The 22,088-nt window shown below is 40.1% G+C and overlaps 2 protein-coding genes across 2 annotated transcripts in view; both read right to left on the bottom strand.

Moving 5' to 3' along the window:
- The window catches only part of LOC145463123 (monocarboxylate transporter 12-B-like), a 219,012-nt gene that overhangs the window by 186,877 nt on the left and 10,047 nt on the right, over positions 1–22,088 (bottom strand). The gene's annotated exons all lie outside the window — the stretch shown is intronic.
- Positions 1,678–17,939, bottom strand: LOC145463118 (meprin A subunit alpha-like). Its single transcript, XM_081446829.1, has 13 exons — positions 17,746–17,939; positions 15,505–15,564; positions 13,937–14,128; positions 12,861–12,975; positions 9,392–9,579; positions 9,072–9,290; positions 6,865–7,044; positions 5,442–5,621; positions 4,962–5,111; positions 4,624–4,880; positions 4,197–4,278; positions 3,692–3,837; positions 1,678–2,998 (listed from the first exon to the last, which is right to left on the bottom strand). The coding sequence occupies exons 1-13, from the start codon at positions 17,819–17,821 to the stop codon at positions 2,852–2,854; spliced, it is 1,992 nt and encodes a 663-aa protein (XP_081302955.1). The 5' UTR covers positions 17,822–17,939; the 3' UTR covers positions 1,678–2,851.

Genomic DNA, 22,088 nt, shown 5'->3' with positions numbered 1-22,088 from the left:
TTTCCTACGGTCTCAGTTAGCCCGCGTAACAGGCGTATAAAGGAGACGGGGAGGGGGAGGAGGGAGAGCCCGACTCCTCCGTTCCCACCCCCCCCCCCGAATTCTCTTCCTCCTCCCCACCCCCTCCCCTTTATACGCACACAGCTTGTTTTGTATATATATATTGTTTGTTTTTTTTTTTTAAAAAGTCTTATTAGATCGCAGAAGTAGCATTGTTTGCAACTTCAACTTTCCCTCTAAAATATTCAAGGTCGTGAAAAATTCGTTCTTAACCACGAAACATGCTTTGAAGTATGCTGTTGTTCGCCTTCATAGGTGTTATTTAATATGTCAGAATTCTTTAACTTGACATAAAAAAAAAAAACAATTTAGCAACCAAGTGCCATGCTGTTCAGCGTTAATTTTTATGCATCCCTCGGGGTTCTTTTAGCTTTATTTCTCGAGTTTTGTTTGATAGAGAAATTTTATCTGTAGAATTTCGAGCTAAGTCTCATCACCGGCCATTTTCCAGAAAGCTTCCTCAGCTATAGCAAAACAGCTTGTTATAGTTGTCACCTCCCACTAAGAAGATTAACTGAAATTTTGACTTTTTTTACAAAATATTGAACAAAATAGACCGCAGAGACTCTTTTAGTCTAAGGATATGATCTCGGCTGCCATTTATGGGTGTAAAATAGAATGCTTTATCCCACACTCTAAGAATATGCTGGTGTAAAAGGATCTAATTTTTGCTGTTTGTGCTTTTACAGATATGTTGTAATTTGTATTAAACGTCCCTGGTTTATACCGCTTTAAAAACAAATTGTCATCACAGAGGAATGCTTTGACGAAACTGAGCGCCGAACCACAAAACAGTGCTTTTAAGACTGTATTAACAGTGAATAAAGAAAAACCCACCTACTTGAATTTGAAGCTTAATTATTATAAGTGTTGCCCAGAACCTTCCCCGAAAACTGACTTGGCGGTGATTAAAAGTTTGAAAAATAATCACTTACTGGAAAACCAATACTTCTGGACATAATTGAAGCCGACACCACCCAAATCAAGGAAGCATGTTTCACGGCCATTTTCGTCTTCGGTTACTAAATCCAGAGCTTTACTAGCTTCTTGTGGGTACAATGGAGTCTTTACAAGAGTGTTCTTCGGGCGGCAAGGAAACAGGAAGGTTAGCCAGAACTTCCACCTTTATATGTTCCGAGCTCAGAAATGCCCAAGCTAATAACCGTATTACGCTGGAAACGTCAAAGAAATTTACAAAGCGCTATAGGATAGGTGACAATGTCTCTTAGCAATTCCCATAATTTTGCTATGATTGGACGAAACATGAAAAAGACAATCATTCGACCTTGCATTCTAATTTATAAGCGAACAAGATTTCAAAGAATTGGCCTGAGCATTGACACCCGTATCAAATTCCATTTGAAGCGGCGACGTTTTTCCACTGCAGTCAGACTGATCCGTGCAAAATTTAGAGAAAAAAAACATTGTCATTTGCTTGGTTTGTTTTGGCACATTTCTATTGCAACGTATGTCTAAAGTTCTCTGAATATTCTCCGTTGAAGTACAGGCTCTACAGCTGTCTTTTAAGGAAGCCGATTTGTTATAATTATTGCTGTGAGCTTAGCGAGAATTGTTTCGAGCCTTAGCGAGAAGCAACCCTATTATTGACTGATCGTGTGGGACCTGGGCACTTTATATATGGGACTCAACACTCGCTTTTTCATCAAAATTCTTTTCTTTGGAGATGAGTTTGGGAAGATGAAGTACGCAGGGTTAGCGACAGTAGTTGACAATTTGTGCCCGCACACATGACTTATCTACCACCGAGTTGTATAGTCGAGAAGATCGATCACAGATAGCATGCAGATCAGATTTTTATTCTCTTCAATAGAGTTAGCATGTCAAACGCAATTTTAGCAGTCGCTCGAAGAAGCCACCAGGGTCACGAACGAGTTAGAGATATTTTCAGGGGAAGACCATGTACTTTAACGAGTTATTTATGCGCACAGTCATGTCCACTGCTGCACTGTCGACCAAACTGTAATCGAAGGAGATTGGATGTACTTGAAAGTCAAAGTATTTTAGACATCATACGGTACAGAGACGTTTTCCCTGATTTCTCTGGCAAGTCAAGCTCGCTGGACAGTTCAATCGCCCATTGAGGTCACAGAATAAAATCAATTGCCCGTTGGAGCCCCAAATTCCCCCTGACGAAGGCGCCTAGAAATCGCGCAGGCAAATATTTCAAAGAAAGCGTAGAGGCACAAACTATTTTGAACGAACGCTTATTACGGTGACAAAAGCTGATCTACCCATTGTGATGGAGCCCTTTGAGGCACAAATTAATGCAAGTTACAAATAATTGTGATAAGTAGAATGTAAAGAATTTTACCAGCCAGTCAATTTTGGTCATACTATAGGTTAAGGCTTGGAGAATAGACAGTATAACTAGTGCGACTTTAAAGGTAATTTTCACTGTGTGGGAAGTAGGCATACCCAAGCTACTGCGCTTTGAGCAGTGGAAGGTTTATAGTGGGGCAAAAATTCTAAATAATGCAAAGGTTAGACAGAATTTATGAATGTGTTGACTTAAAATGCAATTTTCACGGTGTGGAAAGTAGGCATGGCCAAGCCCTTCAAAGCACACCATCCCGTTTGAAAGATTCCAAACTGTTGATAAATATACAACGCGACAAATAGACATCATTTCTTTATTCCACTTCTTTGCTTCGAAACTATTAGCCGATGCACATGCTACATATATTCTTCTCTTTACTTTCTCCCAGAGCCATTTTGATAAACGATAAATAACTTTCCGACTTTTAAGTAAAATCATTCATCGCTGTGGCGTCTAAGGAAGAAGTCTGTACACAGCATTGATATTTGCTGCTCCGACTCCTAACAGACATTGTGATTTATCAGCTGCTCCCCAGCGATCGTACTGCACCTTGGATGAGTCTCCACTCCAGCATTCCCCGTAAAACTGAATGGCGAAAACCTGAAGATAGCAATCAAAAAACATTACGAGTTTGTTAATACTTCGTCAGTGAGTTGAGCAACGTTTGACTATGCATGCCTTGGACAATGGATCTGGAGATGAAACAAAGCAATATCAACCGCCGCAATACTTTGCTGCAGAGTGACTCTGGTAGAAATTTTATAACCATTTTCACCTCAGACACAAGATTACCTCTTCTAAAAAATATTGTTATTAATCAATTGAACTCTTGGAAAGATAATATAAACTTTTCTTTCTAAGGACCCTCGCAGACCGAGTGGTAACCGGCCTAGTGAAGTAAAAGTAACCCACAGTGTGAAACTGAAGTTGTCTGGAGCAGTGTTAACACTGTATGAATCAAACTGTTTTAGAGGAAACTTACGTTTTGTCATCTCTGATAGTACATAAATGTAGTTGAGTAATCGCTGACGTCAGTTTAACAAATGGATTCCATGTTGCCGTCAATCTGTTCAGTAATAGATCACAGATGACGTCAAAATGTGGTAAGAACAAAAAGTGGCCTAAGAGGCGATGGCCGAGAGTGGCACTGATGTTCTTACCGCATTTTGACGTCTTCTGTGATCTGTTACTGATTAGACGCACGGCAGCAAAGGAATCTAACTCTTTGTATAATGATAGAGAAACACAAAAAATGTAAAATTAATGGGCTTTGCAATTGGTCGAGCACCTCACCTTATAATTGTTCTCTTTAGTAAGAGTGGCACACTTCTGAACGATTTTCTCTAGATGATGCCAGTCTATCCCACCTCTCAGATTCCTCAGCATCGTCGGGAAAGCTCGGTCGTTTGCGTTATCCTGAAAGCAGCCGACTTCTTCAACTATCGAGAATTTAAAAATGAACCCTTTTAGTCCCATGCTGGAGATTCAAATTCTCCCTTCTTCTCACAGGTTGAAATTCAAAATTTTAAAAGCTGAGAATCTGGAAGTACATCAAAACAAGGCAATATATGTTTCTACCAATGTTGTTCACCTATCTTCTTGGGCCACTTGATTCGCATGCAGACTTCACCTATCTCACTTATCTCTTTCCTACTTATCTCACAGGTGCTTACTCAGCGTCGGAGAAAATTGAAAACTCTAAAAACGCATCACATGTTTTCCGACCACCCTACGCCGGATGCTATCACCAGTCATTTTGGATCTGTGTTTGAGGAAAACATCGGGCATCAAAACTCACTGCACGGTCCGTCGGTAAATCTGATATCATCAAGTGCAGTGTCTCCTCGAAAACTGACGCCTCTTACGGCTTCAAACTGCACCTGGAAAATAAGGTGATTCAGTATTTTTATAATGGACACTCATTTAGTTGAAGTCGTTCTGCATTTCCTGTAACATAAATTTCAGACATGGAGTTTTGCTAAACTTGTAAAAACCATCACAGAGAAATAGACTTGTTATTCTTGTTGATTTTGTTGTCTGTTCCTCGCATTCGCGGCTATGGCGGACAGGTTGTAAACTCCTTTGCGCGTATGCAAATGAAAATTGATTCACTCTTCTACCTGTTTCAAGTTTAATTTTGTTTTGTTTCATACTAAACCTCCAATGATGAGTTTCTTTTCCAACGATGAAAAAAAAAAAAAAAAAAAACGGATCTTTTACCCTACCTTGTAATCTAGTTTACTTTCAAGTGTAAATTTAGCTTCGTTCCACTGATTCCCTTGATCCCCAGATTTGGACCAAACAAGGGTTGATTTATCGTCTTTGTCCACGATGTAGACATTGAGAGCTCCACTTGATAAGCCGTACATGTGGTACCAAAACGATAAGCACCGCCCAGCGGTTGCTGGAAATTGATTACTGAGTAACCAAGCCTTGTTACCTTCCTGAGCAGGACTGGACGCTTCAACGTAAAAATAGTTACCTGAAAAATGATAACATTACATCAGTGTTAATATAATAGAACTCAAAGTGGAACTAACCTATCCTAAAATGAGCTTTGTACCTGCGCCGGTAGTGTGGTCAGCAGAAGGTCCAGTGTTGCTACTGGGAGTCGCACCAGATCCCTCAAGCCACTCAAATTTATCACTGTTATCATTGTTTGTAGACCAATGGGGGCAGGATCCAACAAAATCAACGTCACAATCATCGGGGCCTGTCAACAGAAAGAGTCGCAATCGATCAATGCATTAGACAGTAAAACAGTTACTTGTATTTTAAGGAAACTGTTATCCTGGTTCAAGAGAGGATAAGTAAGAGAAAGACTAACAGTGACCTGAAATGATTTTCTGAATCTATTTTTAGTTTCCTAACAGGTGGTTCTTGTTACGTTCAGCACCTATGCTTGATCTCGTAACTCGATGCAAGATCCAGATTTTTCGCGTTCTGTTGTTCAGAGGCTTGACTGTAACATCGGGAAAAAAACGGATCTACTCTCCGTCCATTTTAAGGTCCCCCAACAGCACATGAGGGAAAATGTACTCACCCGAACTACACCTCCTGACTATGCAAGCCTCCTGCTGCTTGTCGTCCCCAGGACAAGGTTTTCCGGAATTAGCTGGGATGGGATCGTTGCATTTACGAGTTCTCACTTTCGTTCCGTTATCACATGTTACGCTGCAAGCGCTCCACGATGACCAGCGGCCCCAGTGGCCATCCACGGGTGCTGCGGAATACATTATCATGCATTAATTAACATTAATTGTTCAATAAAGTTAAGTTGGTGTTTTACTGCGGTTTGGTCGGGGTTGTCCTGTTTTCCACATTCAGCAAGTTTGGTTGGTTTAATTGATCGACCTAGTGGAAACGGTGGAATAGTTGAGGAGTCCGATTACAAAAAACTTTTTCCAAAAGATTTCTGGGCTTGAAACGGTTTAGAACTACAGCTGAATCCCGATTTTGCAAACCTCCAAGGGAAACGAAAATTGCCTTGAAAAATAAGGTAGTTCGAGAACATTAGGGGTAAATTTAGAGTAAAAATTTTAAAACGATCTCCAGCTGAAACAATTTAAAAATTACAAGCTTTCGACTGCCGGAACTACAGTCTTCGACGAGTAAAATGTTGGTGTCATTTTACATTCACATTTGACTCGTCAAAGGCTGCAGTTCAGGCATTCGAAAGCTTGTCATTTTTTAATCGTTTCGCCAGTGATCGCTTTTAAAATTTTACCCTGATTTATCCCGGCTGCGGCCCTTCAATATTTTCACTTAAATTTACAGTGTTGAACTGAAGGGAAGGGAGACGACTTTTGGTTCCAGTCATGGGGAGATTCGAAAAACCCGGAGTTCGAGTAATCGGGATTGCAATTAAGATTTTAAAACGCTTAATCAAACAGACCGAAGACATCTTAATTGCGAAAAAAGCAGTAATAGCGGCAGTCAAAACCGAGCTGACCTTCCGAAACAACACGATATATAATAGTCTTTTTTTCGCAGCTAACAAAATAAAGACAATGCTAAAATTTGTTTAACTCGAGTATTCTGGGTTTAATTTGACAAGGAACAGCATATTTTGTTCAAAATGACTCTTATCCGGCGATAGTGATCAAAGAGCGAGTTGCCGGACGCGGTCGACCCATTTCTGGTGCCAAATAAAAAGCTTGGAGACACAAAATATATCATATTTTTCACTTGTTTCATGGTTATCTGGTGGTTTAGAATTATAAATCATCTTTCGTGAATACGCAATGCCGTCTCCAGTGAGAAATGTTGCCCAACTACAATCTCTTTCCTTTTATCATACATTGAGGTCAGGACAGTAGAGTTTTTCCCGCCTTCTTAGCTTATAACCCTGATTGCTCAGTTCAAATTTCAGGCGCGGCAACAGTATGCAAGTTTTGTCATTGTCACCTTTTGTCGTTCCCTCCCGCAATGCTTCGCACCCCCTCCCCCCACCACCTGTTACTAACCTTTGCACTCTTGGGGGGGACACACCACCTCTTCGCTCTCCACACCGTACGACTGACCAGGACAGTCTACATCTTTGTTAGAGGAAGTGCAGAATCTTTGACGAGTTTTCTTACAATTGGAACTGCAGGGTCCAAAGTCCGACCAGCTGCTCCATCCGGGCCTACCTGAATTTATAGCATCTAGAGCAAAAACAGAGTTACAAAATATGAGGTCAATGTGGAATAGCTTACAAGTGCGAATGAAGGGAGGAAGCGGAAACAGCACATTGATATCTATATTTGTCACACTGATATACAGAATTGGCATTGTCCCAAGAGCGTTATTACGGCCCCAACAGCGACACCTCCAGTTCGTATTGTATCGATGGAAACACTTCAAATTTCTGTACCAACTAGCTTTTAATGTGGCAACCTCCTACCTAGAGGACCAGGGGATATCGTCTGGTCTCTACCCTTCGACCTGTTCGGCATTGGGTGACCTTACCAGGAGTGAAAGACTCTAGCCGACAAATAAAAGCTTTAGGGGACACAGACGGGGAGACTACCCCACCGCGATGAGATGAGAAAAGATGATAGCATGATGATAATGATGATGATGATGATGATGACGATGATGATGATGATGATGATAATGATGATGATGATGGTGATGTACAGAGTGCAGCCAAGCAGAAAAGCAGGAGGCTATTGAATATTCCTTGTGCTTTACAGGTTGTGTGTTAGGTGTTTGACCCAAGTCTTAACATTAGCTGTAGTGTATAAACAAGATTCTGCAATTGTGTCTCTTTGGATTCTTTACTCGTAGCTTGATTCTTCTACTCATTAAACACGTCCGGAGTGCTTTTTGGCATGCTACTCAAAAGGTATAACAATCACGTAAAGAAAGCCCTTGCTTAAAGGATAAATATAAGACGGTAATATATCTTCCAGAATCTCCCACTTTAGGCGATATACACTGACCTAGCGCGATAGTATAAAGGGTATCGCAAGGCCCTTTTGTCGCGTTGCATGCAATGCAAAGGGGGGTGGCGAATGGTAAATGCGAGACTTTACGAGACGGCGAGACAAGCGTTTTTCTTTGCGAGCCCGAGGCATTTTAACTTTTTAGATTGCGAGGCGCGGACTTCAAAGTGCTTTAAGTGCGAGTGCGAAACGTCCAGACTCTTAAAATTCGAGCACCAGATTTAGTTGAGAGCTAGAATGAGCTTGTACAGCTTTTTGGCCAGCTTCTTCGAACCCGGGGGGGTGAGCAGTACCATACATGGGCTGTATAGGTATTTGCCGCTGTGAAGGGTATGGTTTTCAAGCAGTTTACTCTAGGATAGGGTATATAAATCAGAACGTTTGGGTCTAGAATAGGGTATCATTTTTCACAAAACTGACTGCTTGATTGAAAATTTTATCTTGAGTAAGGAAACCAGGAATTACCACCCAAAAATGTAAAAAAATCAAATCGGCAAGTTTAAATTTACGCAAATCAGCCTCAACAGTGCCGATAGATGGGGGGATTTGGGGAGTTTACTCTAGTATAGGTTAGCAAAATTCAGCTGAACTAGCTCTGGTATAGGCTAAGGGTTCCAGGGTCCCAGCGGCACATCCCCATCCAGAAATTCCCAAAGTACCTCCCCCGGTCTTCGAACTGGCTGGAACTGGAAATTCGATTATAACACGCTACGTTATGATATCCTAGAACAAAATAACCGTTTTTCTGGCACCAAAACGGATGTTTCGGTAGGTTTTGTAGCTTTTAGTGGAATTCAGACAATTTAGAGCTAATTTAGAAGTTAGGATTAACTTTTTCTCTGAAATTTGTAAGTTGCTTCATTGAAATTCAATATCAAGTGACGAAAAGAAGTCGTTAATAAAGACAGGTAAACGAACGAATCAGGACTTGGAGACCCTTAGCCTTGCGAAAAATCGAGACTCCGAGACAGCTTCGTCTAAACGTCGAGACTGCGAGACGCACGTAACTGTTAAAAAACGAGACTGCGAGACCCGTGAAATATGCCTAAAATTTATCGAGACCCAGAGTTTTTGAAGGACCATTCGCCATCCCTCAAAAGCGAATTCGGCGAACAGCTGTGTTGCCTTTTTCGGAAAGTTTGCTTTGCTGTTTCTAAGCAAACCAGGTATTCAAATGAGCAATAACCTTCCCCTTCCCCTTACAACAATTGGTTTCTGATAGTACGTTAAATCACAAGACTTACTGCTGCATTCATACAAGGAATTGATTTCTTGGATATCAATCTGAGTGAAGCCATTTCTCTGACCAAGTACCCTTGCAGGGTCTTTGATCGACCTCAGAGTAGGTTTTCCGTTCTTGGAGAAGCCATCCGTTCCATAATGCATGATGCTGTCATAATCGTATGGAATCTTGAGTGTGTCTACTTTGCCTCTGTCGTACTTGTTGAAGTTGTGTGCCTCGCCTGAACAATGGAAGTATAAGTGACAATTTTTGTTTGATTAACGAACAGCTCGCTTTCAATGGATCTGTGACAAGAATGCAATAACTCTAAGATAACATTACCGGATAAGATATTCTCCCAGAGTACTTCTACGTACTGATTTCTGTCAGGCCGCGACTGCTCGTGCCAGAATCCAATTGCGTGCATTATTTCATGCATGATTGTCCCTTTATGGTTACAACCGTTGCCCAAAGAAACATCCTGACCGTAGTCGACTCTCCAGTATTTTTTCCCAACACTAGACCAGCATCTAGATAAAAAGGTAAAATAACGATTTGTGGGAAAAAAAGAAATATATCTTTCTTCTAGGTGTCTGCTTTAATTTGTTTGTGATGGAGGTTTTCTGCAAACAAAAGTAAGTTTTCCCTGAAAGCAGGAGCCATAATCGGGGACGGAGACCGTAAGCGCGCGCCATTTCAAGTATTGGGGTTTTCCCCATGATATGGGACAATAATTATATTTTTAGAACAAATTGCGCCGGCCATCACCCGCGGCACACGCGCGTACATGCTGCGAGGATTTTTGCGGATGTCGCGCGGGGGAAATGGCGTCCGAAAGTCCCGAAATCTTTCATGTTTTTGGCCCACAACTCAACGCGTTTACGTCTGTTGGAATTTTGCTTAAGTATTTTCGTCGTAAGCTGCTCCAGTCTGAGTGAAGTAAGACAGTGTCGAATTTAGGTATGTTCCGCTGTAAGCTTATATATATCGCTGACCAAGTTGTGTTCCGACGGATGCTTCTTTTACATGAGCTGTACATTACTCCACTTTAAATTTCACATAGTTTGAAGATTAACAGCTTTCCCATTACACAGCAAAAAACTAGCTGGATATATTTAGATATAGCAGAGCTTCAGGACTTCATAGTTTCCTAGCTCCTCTTGCCACATACTTGCGAGGAGTTTGTCAGTCTATCGCGACCGAAAAGTAAAACAAAATAATTGCTAGTTTGAGTTTCGCTTGAATTGTAAGCAACGCTTGATGTTTCATCAAGGCTTAATAACTTTACGTCCATAGATACTGCTCAGTTTTATTCGTGCAAAAATCCAGTAAATTCTCTGTTGTCGATGAATGAGAGCGCCCGCCGTTGCGTGTCTTGTATAGTCAGTAAACATGACAAATTGTACTTCCGCCGCACTTTCGTGTGAAAACGTACATCGAACTCAAACAATAGCTCTATAGTTTTAAATATGTTTAAGATTGATAAATGTTTGAGAACATATTAAAAGCTAAGCTGAAAATATGTGAATAAAGCAGAAATAATCAGCAAAGTTACGATGACGCTTTCTTTAATCAACTTGGAATTACGATTTCGATTTTGTTGATCGAGTTATCAAAACTCCTTGTCTATTTTCATTTTCGCAGTGTAAAACTTTACTATGCTTATGTTGAAGAAACACAAATGATGTTAGTAGCCTTTTTTGCGTTCGTGAAATTTGTTGCAGCACCTCAGCACAAAAGATAACGAAAGAAATCTTTGTAAAGATTTGTTGACAATTGAAAACACCAACTCAGACTTGAAAGTGCACGAGCTGCACTATGCAAATTAGCTAATTGTACGCGTCAGACTTTCCTTTCAAAAACTTTTGCAAACTCACCAAACAAGCAGAAACAATAAGAAACCATCAAAACAGGTTTTGGTTATGATTAACCATTGTCTGAGAAACTCACAAATTAACTCGATACCAGAGTAAAGAGTTTTCTTGCTATATTCTTAAGTCAGAACAAACGCAAAAACATACGCGTAAGTTTGCAACTAGCGTGAGCAGATCTTATTATTCATTCCCAGCGCGAGATTGAAGTCTTGTTTTCGACCCTGAAAAACCCACCTTTTCCGTTGGTTCAGAGCATAAAACTACATATAAGCGCCCTGGTTCGTATTCCCTGCCTTATTCCCTGTCATCGCTGTGAAAAATACGCAAGAGAATCTCTCAACTCTCACTATTTGATCACGCAGCGTGACAACATCCACGCGAGAGCCCCTGACATGTGCGTGAATCCGCGCGGATATATGACGTCAGGATGGCGCAATCTGTTCTAAAAATAGAAAAATTGTCCCATATCATAGGTGCGCGCGAATCCTGAGACTTACGGTCTCCGTCCCCGATTATGGCTCCTGCTGAAAGTTATTGTCTTGGCTGAGATGACAATTTCGCATGAACCCAAGGCCTTCAATTCAAACGGAAGCGGAAGTTTATTAAAATTTTAACTTGGCTCCGAGGCTTAGGGGAATAAAACAAAAGAAATCGCATCGAGGATGAGGGATGAATAATTAATTCCTTTTGTTTTATTCCCCTAAGCGTCGGAGCCAAGTTAGAATTTCAATATATCAAAATTGGCCTATTTTTTCGCAAGATAAACTGGACTTCGTGATTAAACTATGTTTCACTGACTTTGCGAGAATATGTAAATCCTTTGGTTAGAGTGATTGACTAGTTTCCAAACCCGTGCTCATGCAATGCAAAGCCAAGAAAAAAGTTTACGTCATATCAGAATTGCCCTATTTAATAGTCTTTTAGTTGTCCTTATCTTGCAGTGACTTGCGGGATCGTTACTGGGAAAATATGAGTTCTCGTCTTTTGTTTTGTCTCCAGTAACGGTCCTGCAACCAACTGCGACTGAGATGAGACTCGTCCTTGTTTTTTACCGTTTCTTTAAGGTGGCTTACTACAGTTTTGGTGGAATAAAACAGCCCAACTTCTAACGTAAAGTAAAATAAAAATCTGTAAGACAGATTTTGAGCTATTTTTGATTTCTTTGTTTACGAAAAATCGGTCTTACAGATTTTTATTTTACTTTGTATGAATGTTAAATCAGAGCCAATTTCTTATTCCTGAAATTTTGAGGTGGGGTCATACGGGTACATTATTTAACCTACTAGTGCCCAGTCTCTCCTTAAGTACTCGGTCGTTCATTTTGGCCATTTGTTGATGTTTATTGTTCAAGTTTCACATAGAATGGTAAAAGACGTAAGTAAACAGTAAATAGCGAAAGGAAAAACATTTCGGAACATTTTTCAAAAAAGTTACAAGTTGGGATGTTATAATCCATCAAAACTGTAGTAAGCCACCTTAGGTGGCGAATAGTAAAGTTATCTCACGTTTGAGCTACCAGAATCAGCTAAAATACATGGGCGAGTCCGAACAATTGTTTCCGGTATATAAAACAACTTCCTGTTTTCAAAGCAATCTCTTTGAAAGAGTATCTCCTTCCCAGCTGCAGACAAGAAGAAGAGAAGGATCTGAGAAAATAACTTTAGTGTAATTCCTGATGATGTTTAGCATGCGCGTTGGGTTTGAAAAATTTTCTTTGTTTCCTTCTTCTTTTTTATGTGGACTCACGTTTTAACAACGAGACGGTGAGAAAAATTGGAGTTACCAAGAGCATCGTGAAGCACCACACGTGCATGCTCCAGATGCATAATATGGCCGACTACGGATCTGCTGGTCAGTAATTGCCTAGCCAATCAGATTGCAAGTTTGCCAGTTACTCAGTGGTTTGCTAAGCTAAACCTAACCTTCTCATTTCTTACCCTTCTTTGTGCACAAACAGGAGCCAGTTTGGTTCGTTAGTTCGCACGACAAACGTCAGACAAGTGTGTTTGTGGTACTCTGCTATGGCTTCAAGAATGGTTGCCTGGTACTTGACTGCAACGAATAAAACACATTGTTTTTTACAAGGCCATATAATACGAAAGGAATCTGGCAGATGCAAAAATGGGAAAACAGACGAAGCCAATTGGGCTTTTTGCTTATTTCTTCACAACGCATGTGGAAAGGCCTGTCGCTTTTGGACGGCTAGAAACCCACTGACCGATTCTCGGATGAAACCCTTTTGCAAAATGTGAAACTGGGGAGATATAGTAAACGCAAAGGAAGATCGAAAACGTGCACGAGACAAGTTGTTTTGGGCTATCCTTTATTGCAGCTGTTAGCGGTTTGAAATAGAAACGGGGCCAAAGGGTTACCTTTCGCCTCTCTTTTATGCCTTCCAGCAGCAAAAGAAAATAACCTCAGACTCAAGTGAAATAGCAGCTCAGTCCAATCTCCGAGACAGTAAACTGATCTATATCTTGATCGAGTCCCAGTAAAACAGTCAATCTCTATTTCGCTGTAGTATAAATCTACTGGAGTTCTATCACGAATGCCGTTCTCTGATTGGCTACACTATTTACTATCTATTCTGTGATAGATAGTGATTAGCGTAGCAATGTACCCTTGTTAACAAACAACCTTCTTGGCGTTTTTGAAGTGTCTGTGGAGAAGCTTTAGATAACGTTTTGAACGACTAGTAGATTTATGCTAAAACAATAGACCAATTTCGATATATCAAAATTCAGCCTAAAACAATAGACCTCAGTGCGAGGCTCTGGGGAATAACTACAGAGTTTGTGGGGTTTACTCCCCGGAGCCTCGTGCTGAGGTCTATTGTGTTAGGCTGAATTTTAATGTATCAAAATTGGTCTATTAGATTATTCGCTCTCGATTTCTACGCGTGATAGTTGACGAGGGCGCAGCCCTCGTCAAATATCTCGCGCTAGAAATCTCGAGCTCATAATCTAATTGTTTAGTATGTAGTTTTCGGCAAAAAGCTGCTTTTTTTTCTTACTTGGAAGTCCCGGATCAAACTCGTAAGGGACAATTTTGTTCTGCCAGAGAACCATCCTGTTACGGTTAGCATTCCGTTTTTGCCGGCTCTGCCCCAGATCACCGTCGACATCTCCTTCCTCTCGGGTGTCCACGAACCTCCGGTCAAAGGCAGATAAAACGATGTCACCCTCAAACAAGGATTTAGTGACGGCTGCAAAATGAATAAGGTCCGGTTCATACGTCGCATTTCTGCCTTGTCGAATTCAATTCAATTAAGTGCGGCAGAAATGCGACTGTCGATTCATACGTCGCACTTGTGTCAAATTTAATTCAGAATTAATACTGTCGGGTATGTCGGTCAGCGGAAAATGTTCTAAACGCAGAGTATTCAATATGGCGGACGGAGATACTGAGGGACTTAAATTTTGCGAAAAATTGTCCGCCAATGGAATGAGAAGGAGAAGGCTGACAATGCAGTAGTTTGTTTTGCAATATTTTCAGGTTGCATTGGGTTGAGAAAGCCAAGTTCCTTCTTTCTCTTTGACGGGACCAAATTTACGCATGCTCAATACATTAACATAATGTATGAATTAGATTCGACACGGCAGAAATTCGACGTTTGAATCGGTGTTGTATTTCTGTCGGAAAATGAGACAAGACCAGTCGAACGTGCGGCAGAAATGCTGCAGCCGATTCAGACGTCGAATTTCTGTCGAATTTAATTCGTTGAATTGAATTCGACACGGCAGAAATGCGACGTATGAACCGGGCCTAAAGTTACTCAGTTTTAACGTGATTAAATTACCAGGACACTAGTGAAGCATTTTGTGAACCCAGTCTATGCATTTCATCCTGTCATGAGAGGTAACCAAAATTATGTCGTATCGCATTCAAGTATACCAGTGGCGGATCCAGACCTTGAGCTAAGGGGGATGGCGGGGGGGTTGTTTTACTTGCCCTGCCAGCTTTTCTTCCTTCTGTCATGCCTTCTTTTTTTCCCAAAATAAGGGGGGGCGGGCCCCCCGGGCCCCGCCCCTAGATCCGCTACTGCATACGTCATGTAACGAGCTCATTTGTCAGAATTTCCCTAGGACGACTGTTATCAGTAGCAACTAACTATCAGAAAAGTATTGTCAAAAACGAAGCCGAAAACTTTTTTAAAAGATTTTAATTAATTTTAATGGATTTTTGAACTTGCATATTTTGTGTAGGTAGTTATTTAAGCACTTTGAAAACAATTTTTCCTCTTGATGGCGAATTTATTCCTCTTCTTATTTTCCAGGGGTATTTACTCAAATTCTCTACTTCCCAGGTAATTTCCTTGTGAAATTTCCCAGCCAGCAGACACATCTCCAGAATTTTCTCACACTAAGATTAAAATACACTCTTGGGGGTAGGGTGCTAGGACATTCCACGGGAAATAATTAGTTTCAGGCTCAGTATTAGCTTAAAGAGGGCGTGTGCTCTTGGTTTTCCCTACAACCAATAACTCCGCCGAGCAACAGATATCTCAGAAAAGTGATCCTTTGCATGCCCTTGCTCGTTATTCTTTTGCTACTTAATGTTCATTTAACTATTTCCACTCACCTTTATTGGCTTTGTCCAGGTTGCTTGAAATTTCCTCCTCTTCCTCTCCGTCTCTCCCTACTAAAGATTGAAATATCAATTTTTTTTGCGTTAACATTGCTTTGACAGAACATTTTTGTTTTCCTTTCACGCCGGTAACTCTCTGGTTCACACTGGCAATCGCTTCCTTTTATTAATTTGGTTGGACGAATTCTAGTTCCAGAAACGTCAGTTGTCTGTATTAATTTCGACAGTTGATTTACTTTTATGAATGTCTTGTTCAGTACCACATTTAGCTAAGTGGTTCACATTCCCATTGGCACACCATAACAATTTTTACTAGGTTCGGTTACCCTTAACAGTTCTTACCGGGTTGGGTTACCCTTGACCCTTGTTATGTTTCTGCCGATCTTAGGTTGAAAATATTCATGTGAATTTTCTTAGATTATAGGAATACAAATTGGACTACGCCGATAAAACGTCAGTTTATCTGTCCGATCATGACTTTGAAAGCGTTGAAGTAATTTTGGGGCCAGACTGCAGGCAAAATAAAGCCCCCGGGGAGTACGCCCTTATATGAGCTATATAGGTATGTGCGATCCCAAAGGGTATGGTTTTTCAACCGTTTTGGTCATAGATAGGGTATCGATTTTAGCCTATTTTGGTCATAAATAGGGTATGGTTTTTGCACTCTAGCCTTGATATGGGTATGTTTTTAAGAGGAAGCCACTTTTTCATCATTATCGCAAAGAAAATCAACAAAAGCCCTTCACAAATTATGTTTACGGTAATTTAACTTAGCATTGGTCTGAACTAGGGAACTAATTATAACGCAGTTCTGAAACAGGGTTTTGATTTAATGGTCAGGTCATAAATAGGGTTTCGAATATTTGGTCAAGTCCTAAATAGGATGGGGAATATCGCAGATTTTGGTCATAAATAGGGTAAGGGTTTTGGGAAGCGGGCCGGACACCCCTACCCAACTTTTCTGGACCAAGTACCCCCCCCCCCCCCGCCCCCCTGGATAAAGCCTAATATTACACACACAACTTCTTGCAGAAATGTTATCGGCATGAAACGAATGTACAGTTATCGCTGTTTTTGTCGCTTTTTGGCTAATTTTGCCGTTTAAAGAAAAGAAGAATTTTAATACGGTTTAGTAAAAAAACATATAATTGTATTGTATTTATAAATTTTCAACACTCAAAGTTATATTCTTTTCAAAATCTCAACATCGGGTTAATTCTTATAGTATTCATAAAATTTCGAAAATATCAGCTTCGATATTCTTATAAACTATGTCCTTAAAAAAGTGTATTGTAGAAGTTCACTCAGCATTCACGAAAGCGTCTCATTTGTACAAGTGGCAACAAAAATTGGGGAGTACGTTTATTCCCCACAGTCTAAGCTAACTTCCTGAAGGTATCAGAACTGATCGTTACGAAGCAGTGTAACAGATATGAAGCAACACGCAAGTCATTTCTAGTAATAAGCTTTTTTTCAAATCTTATTAGATCACAATGAGAAGAATTATTTGCAACTTCAACTTTCCTACTAAACAATTCGGCAAGGTTGTCTCGTCTCTAACCACGAAGCATGCTCTGAAGTATGCTGTTGTTCGCTTTCGTAGGTGTTATGTCAGAATTCTTTAATTTTAGATTTCAAAAAAACACAGAAAATAGAGTCCCTCAGCACCTAAGTCGCAAATTAATGCTGGAATGCTGCTCATTGTTAATTTTTATGCCCCTTTTTGAGGTTTTTTGGAGTTTCATTTTTCAAGTTTTGTTTGATACAGAAATTGAATCTATGAAATTTCAAGGAACGTTTCATTCTTCATTCTTTATATCGTCTGGCACTAGCCTTTTCCAGAACGTGTTTTCAGCTTAGCAAACAGCTCGTTACAATTGTCAAGTCCCACTGAAAGGATTAAACGAAATTTCGACAAGTATTGAACAAAATAGACCCCAAGTATGCGTGTAGTATAGATAGATTTATCCCACACTCTAAGAATACGTAGGCGTAAAAAGATCTCCCTTTTCTATGTTTGCTTTAAACGTCCCTGGCGCATTGCGCTTTAGAAACAAAATGTCGCAAAAAATGGTTTGATGATCGCCGAACAACAAAACAGTATTCTGTATATTGTATTAACAATGGATAAAGAAAAACTAAGCTCTACTTGACAGCCTAATTAATAAGTCTCGAATAAAAGAATCTTCCTCTAAAACTGACTTGGTGGCGATTAAACGTTTTAAAAATACTCACTTGCTGGGAAGCCAATACATCTGGACATGATTGAAGCCAACACCACCCAAACTAACAAAGCACGTTTCTCGGCCATTTTCGTCTTTGGTTACGCTACCTTGATACCCAGAGCTTTACTAGCTTCTTGTGGATACAATGAAGTCTTTACCAGAGTGTTCTTCGGACGGCTAGGAAACAGGAACTTTAGCCACAACTCCGACCTTTATGTGTTCCGATCTCAGAAATGTTCAGATGCCATTTTCCCAAGCTAATAACCGTATTACGTTGGTAACGTTTAAGGAAATTTACAAAGGGCTATAGAGTAGATGACAGTATCTCCTTGCTCTTTTGCTATGATTGGACGAAACATGCCAAAGACAATCATTCGACCTTGTATTCTAATTTACAAGAGGACGGAATTTCAAAAAAGTTGCCTGAATATTAAAATGACGCCCGTATCAAATTTCACTGATTTAAGTGGCCACGTTTTCGCCGTGCGGTACTACTCCGTGCGAATTTAGAGAAAAGTACATCGATGAATCTGTTATTGTGCAAACTAAGAAAGAGCATTATTTAGACAGACGTTTTACTTGTTACCGATCTGATACTTAACACGTTTTATTAATCTACAAAATTTCAACATTATGTCTCATGTATAATATCACCCTTATGATCCATACGTTGCTATTCGAAAAGTCACAATTGCTATTAAACTTTGTATTTGACTAGCCACTTTCTGTTGCATCCTGCAGGAAATGTGATTTCGTTTCCGTTTTTTGAAGGCCTAATGAAACATCCAAATTGGTTTGATGGAAAACTCCAGGGTAACGGAAATCAAGAATATTCAGAAATCGTAATGATCTTGGTGTTGAATTTCTAGCAAATCGACAAACATTCTTCTTGCGTAGCATAGCAACCTTGGACAAGGGAAAGTATTTTGAATAAAATTTAGAATTTCGTCAAGTCGAAGAAAGCTGTATGATCATTTTGGATCACCTGGTAAGATTTGGAAACTGATTGGATTAAGAAATTAAAAACGGCCCAATTGATCCCAAATAGCCTGGCAACCACTGAGTTCCAACAAATTATCTTGCCGGTTAAGCTTTGCTAAAGACGATGTAAATAAATTTTAAAAAAGATGTCTTGGACTCCTTAGCGACAAAACATAAGCAACATGTTTATGTCCTCCATATGTTTTCCACCTGAGATTCGTAGATGAGTAGAAAGTTGTGACCTTTATGGCAAATAAAAAACACCGCTAACCTATATGCCACGTCAGAGGTATATTGAATTATAGCTGAATTTCGTTAGCAATTTATTTTCCAAAATAAACACAAATATTATTACTGATTTTCTTTATTTGCACATGAAGATCAACACCAAGATAAGTGTAGACAATGTATCTTCTCCGTGGATAACATCGATTCATAATAAGCGGAAAAAATCGTCAGCGATGAGACAGTTGAACACTTAAAGGACTTTGAGAGAGTATCACGTTTTGAAGGGATAAAGAAGAGTTTTTGAACTTTGGAATTAATTGTAATCAGGAGAAAATGAGCGCGATTAATCAGTTGAACAAAAAGACTCCTCCATCTCCCACAAAACGAGGAAGGAAACCGCTGCAAGTTTTGCACTAAATCGCATGTCTGGAACAAGCTTAATTTTTTTTTTCATTTTTTTTTGTTATCTGCAAGCCTGAGTATGTGGTAGAGGATTCTGACTCTGATGAATATGTTGCTTGTGTAGATATTAAGGAACAAGTCTGCGCTGTGGAAAATCCTGATCGTAAAGACAGACTTCTTGTATTTATGCTGTTAATGCTGGTCACCGAGTCCCATTCCGGCCAACTGAACACTGGCGCCACAGTTAACATCTTACATGAAGAATCTTTTAAAGAAATATGTAGTGAAGACAGTCCACCCGGCTGGGCAATGCTGAAGTCAGCCTTCACTGAAGAGAAGCCGGTTGGCAAGAACGGCAAGCCTCTTCTTAGTTTACCAGCCAGTGAGCCTCTCTTCGGTCCGACAAACCATCATGGCTTTTCACTCCGAAGAACCATCACCGGCAAAGCAAAACAACACCACTTAAAACAAAATCCATTCTAAAAGAATATGTAAAGTTAACTTTGTATGAGAGCACGTCACTCGGTCACAGAAAAGTGTCCGTTGTCCGTATCAACTGGTGTCTGTATGGAGCGGACAATTGCGAGAGAAAATATACGAGTTTCATATTTAGGCGAACAAAGCTGTCCGTATAAAGTGGGTGTCCGAAAAGCGGGGTTCCTCTGTATTAAAATTAACCGGCACTAGGCCACTCGATCAACAGTACCCATCTTCTCCCAGTGTTTAAGAAGCAGCCCTACCGAAGCTAAGGTCACTTGTACGTTATTGTAATGATCGATGGGTAGGGACCGTAGGGTTGTGTGTTGACTTCATTATTTCGTGGCACTATTCAAGTGACGAATCATTTGCTGCTCAAAATCACTACGTATCGTGTGATTTGAGAGTTCATTTATGTAAGCTTTGAGCAATGCAAGATTTTAAAGTGGGGCTAGATTTAAAGAAAAGCAAAGGTTAGACAGAAGTGATGTCTTAAAGTACAAAATAGGCTCACAACCGGTTTCCAGCGTTTTTCAAGACTTTCAAAGTTTTTAAAACTTTAAGGTGGTTCTGAGCCCCATGTACAGACTTTTAAAAAAAAATTTGCCAAAAGCTACGTCTTATCCTGATAGTCAAAATCTGTTAATATAAAAACAATTTCACCGTTCCGTTTTTGAATCATAGGCCCTTAAAGCTACAATTAAGGGTGTTTTCAGAAGGTCATACTGTTGCTATAATAACCTGTTGTGACACGAAAATGATAACAGCGTATTCACCAATGACTGGGCATTTTGTATCATCAATTGGTAGAGAGGTTATAATGACTCAAAATCTAAGTCTTGGAAATTGCTGGAATCTGTTTTAAGCCAGCTTAAGGTGGCTCAAAACAGTTTCCAGCGCTTAGATTTTGATGGGTCGTTATAACCACTCTTTATCACTTGTTGCTACAATGATGGTATCACAAAACTGCCCAATCATTGGTGAACAAGTTGTCATCATTTTCGTGACGCAATAGGTTACCATAGCAACAGTATGACCTCCGGTTCAAGACTGAATTATTTTTTACTGGCTACTTTTCCGGTAAATTATACCCATTACTAGACCAGAACTGACATAATTCTGTATTCTATCACACTCTACTAAACTGCTTGAGAACCGTGTGGCCATCATTTCACAGCGACACCTACCCATGTAGTTAATGTAAGAGAATTCCACCCCCTCCTCCCTCCCTGGCTTAGGAGAGACCAGGAAGGGAGGTAGTGGCTCGGCAATGCCTTAATGTTAATAAAGGGTTTTGATAATAGCAGGCAAGTCAAGAATTTAAAGAAAAGGAAAAATCTTTTAACTTTCAAAGACATAATTCGACAGAGCCTACAGTCATCTGCAGTTTGCATGTGCGGGCTGTAATGCCTGTTACGTCGGCAAAACGGCCCGGCATTTTTCCACGCGTTTGTGAGAGCATTTATCTGGTGATAAGGGCTCCTCTCACATTTTCAAACATCTGCAGAATTCGGAACATTGTCGCACCTTATGTTCAGCAGATTGTTTTCTTGTTTTGCATCACGCCTTCAGTAGTTTCCAACTTAAGATAAAAGAGGCTATTCATATTCAAAAAGAACAACGCTCTTTGGATCAACAATTATACCATGTAAATCTAAAACTATCCTTATTAGACTCTTATAATAAGCCATTTTTACAGTTTTATGCTTAGTTACCTGGCCATGAATGCAAGCGAGGCTGGAGGTGACCTTGCTTTCATACAGACCTCCCTGCTTTTCTCATTTAACATGTTTAAATGCCAACTAGTTAGCATAATAAGAATAATGATAAGAACAACTTGATTTACACAACAAAAAAAGTAACGTCTGTATCAAAACAAGGTCACCTCCAGCCTCGCTGCCAATCAAAGGCCAGGTCACTAAGCTGACAACTGTAAAGTGGTCTATTCTCATCTTTCACACTTTGCGTCATTTTGTTGTCAAATTAGCATTTTTCTTTTATTTATTATAAATTCAACCTCCAACGCTTTGTCTGGATCAATCAACTGTTGGTTCTGTTGAAACATGTCTTCGAAACTCTTAAGTTTTGTCGTTTTCTTTAAATTAATGGCAGTACTTCCCAACTAATGTGCAACGCCTCCCTGATGTTAAGTTGGAAAGACGTGGGGGCGATATCAAGAATTGAGAAACATTTTTAAAGCACAAAGCTTTACGTGTATCTGACAAATTGATGTGTTGGGAGATCGGGAAGTTCTCTGAAGTGTAA

This window comes from Orbicella franksi, chromosome 12 (genome assembly GCF_964199315.1).
Source record: "Orbicella franksi chromosome 12, jaOrbFran1.1, whole genome shotgun sequence".
NCBI classification, from domain to species: Eukaryota; Metazoa; Cnidaria; class Anthozoa; order Scleractinia; family Merulinidae; genus Orbicella; species Orbicella franksi.
Note: the sequence above shows the minus strand (reverse complement) of the source record. Positions and strands in the feature narration are given on the sequence as shown.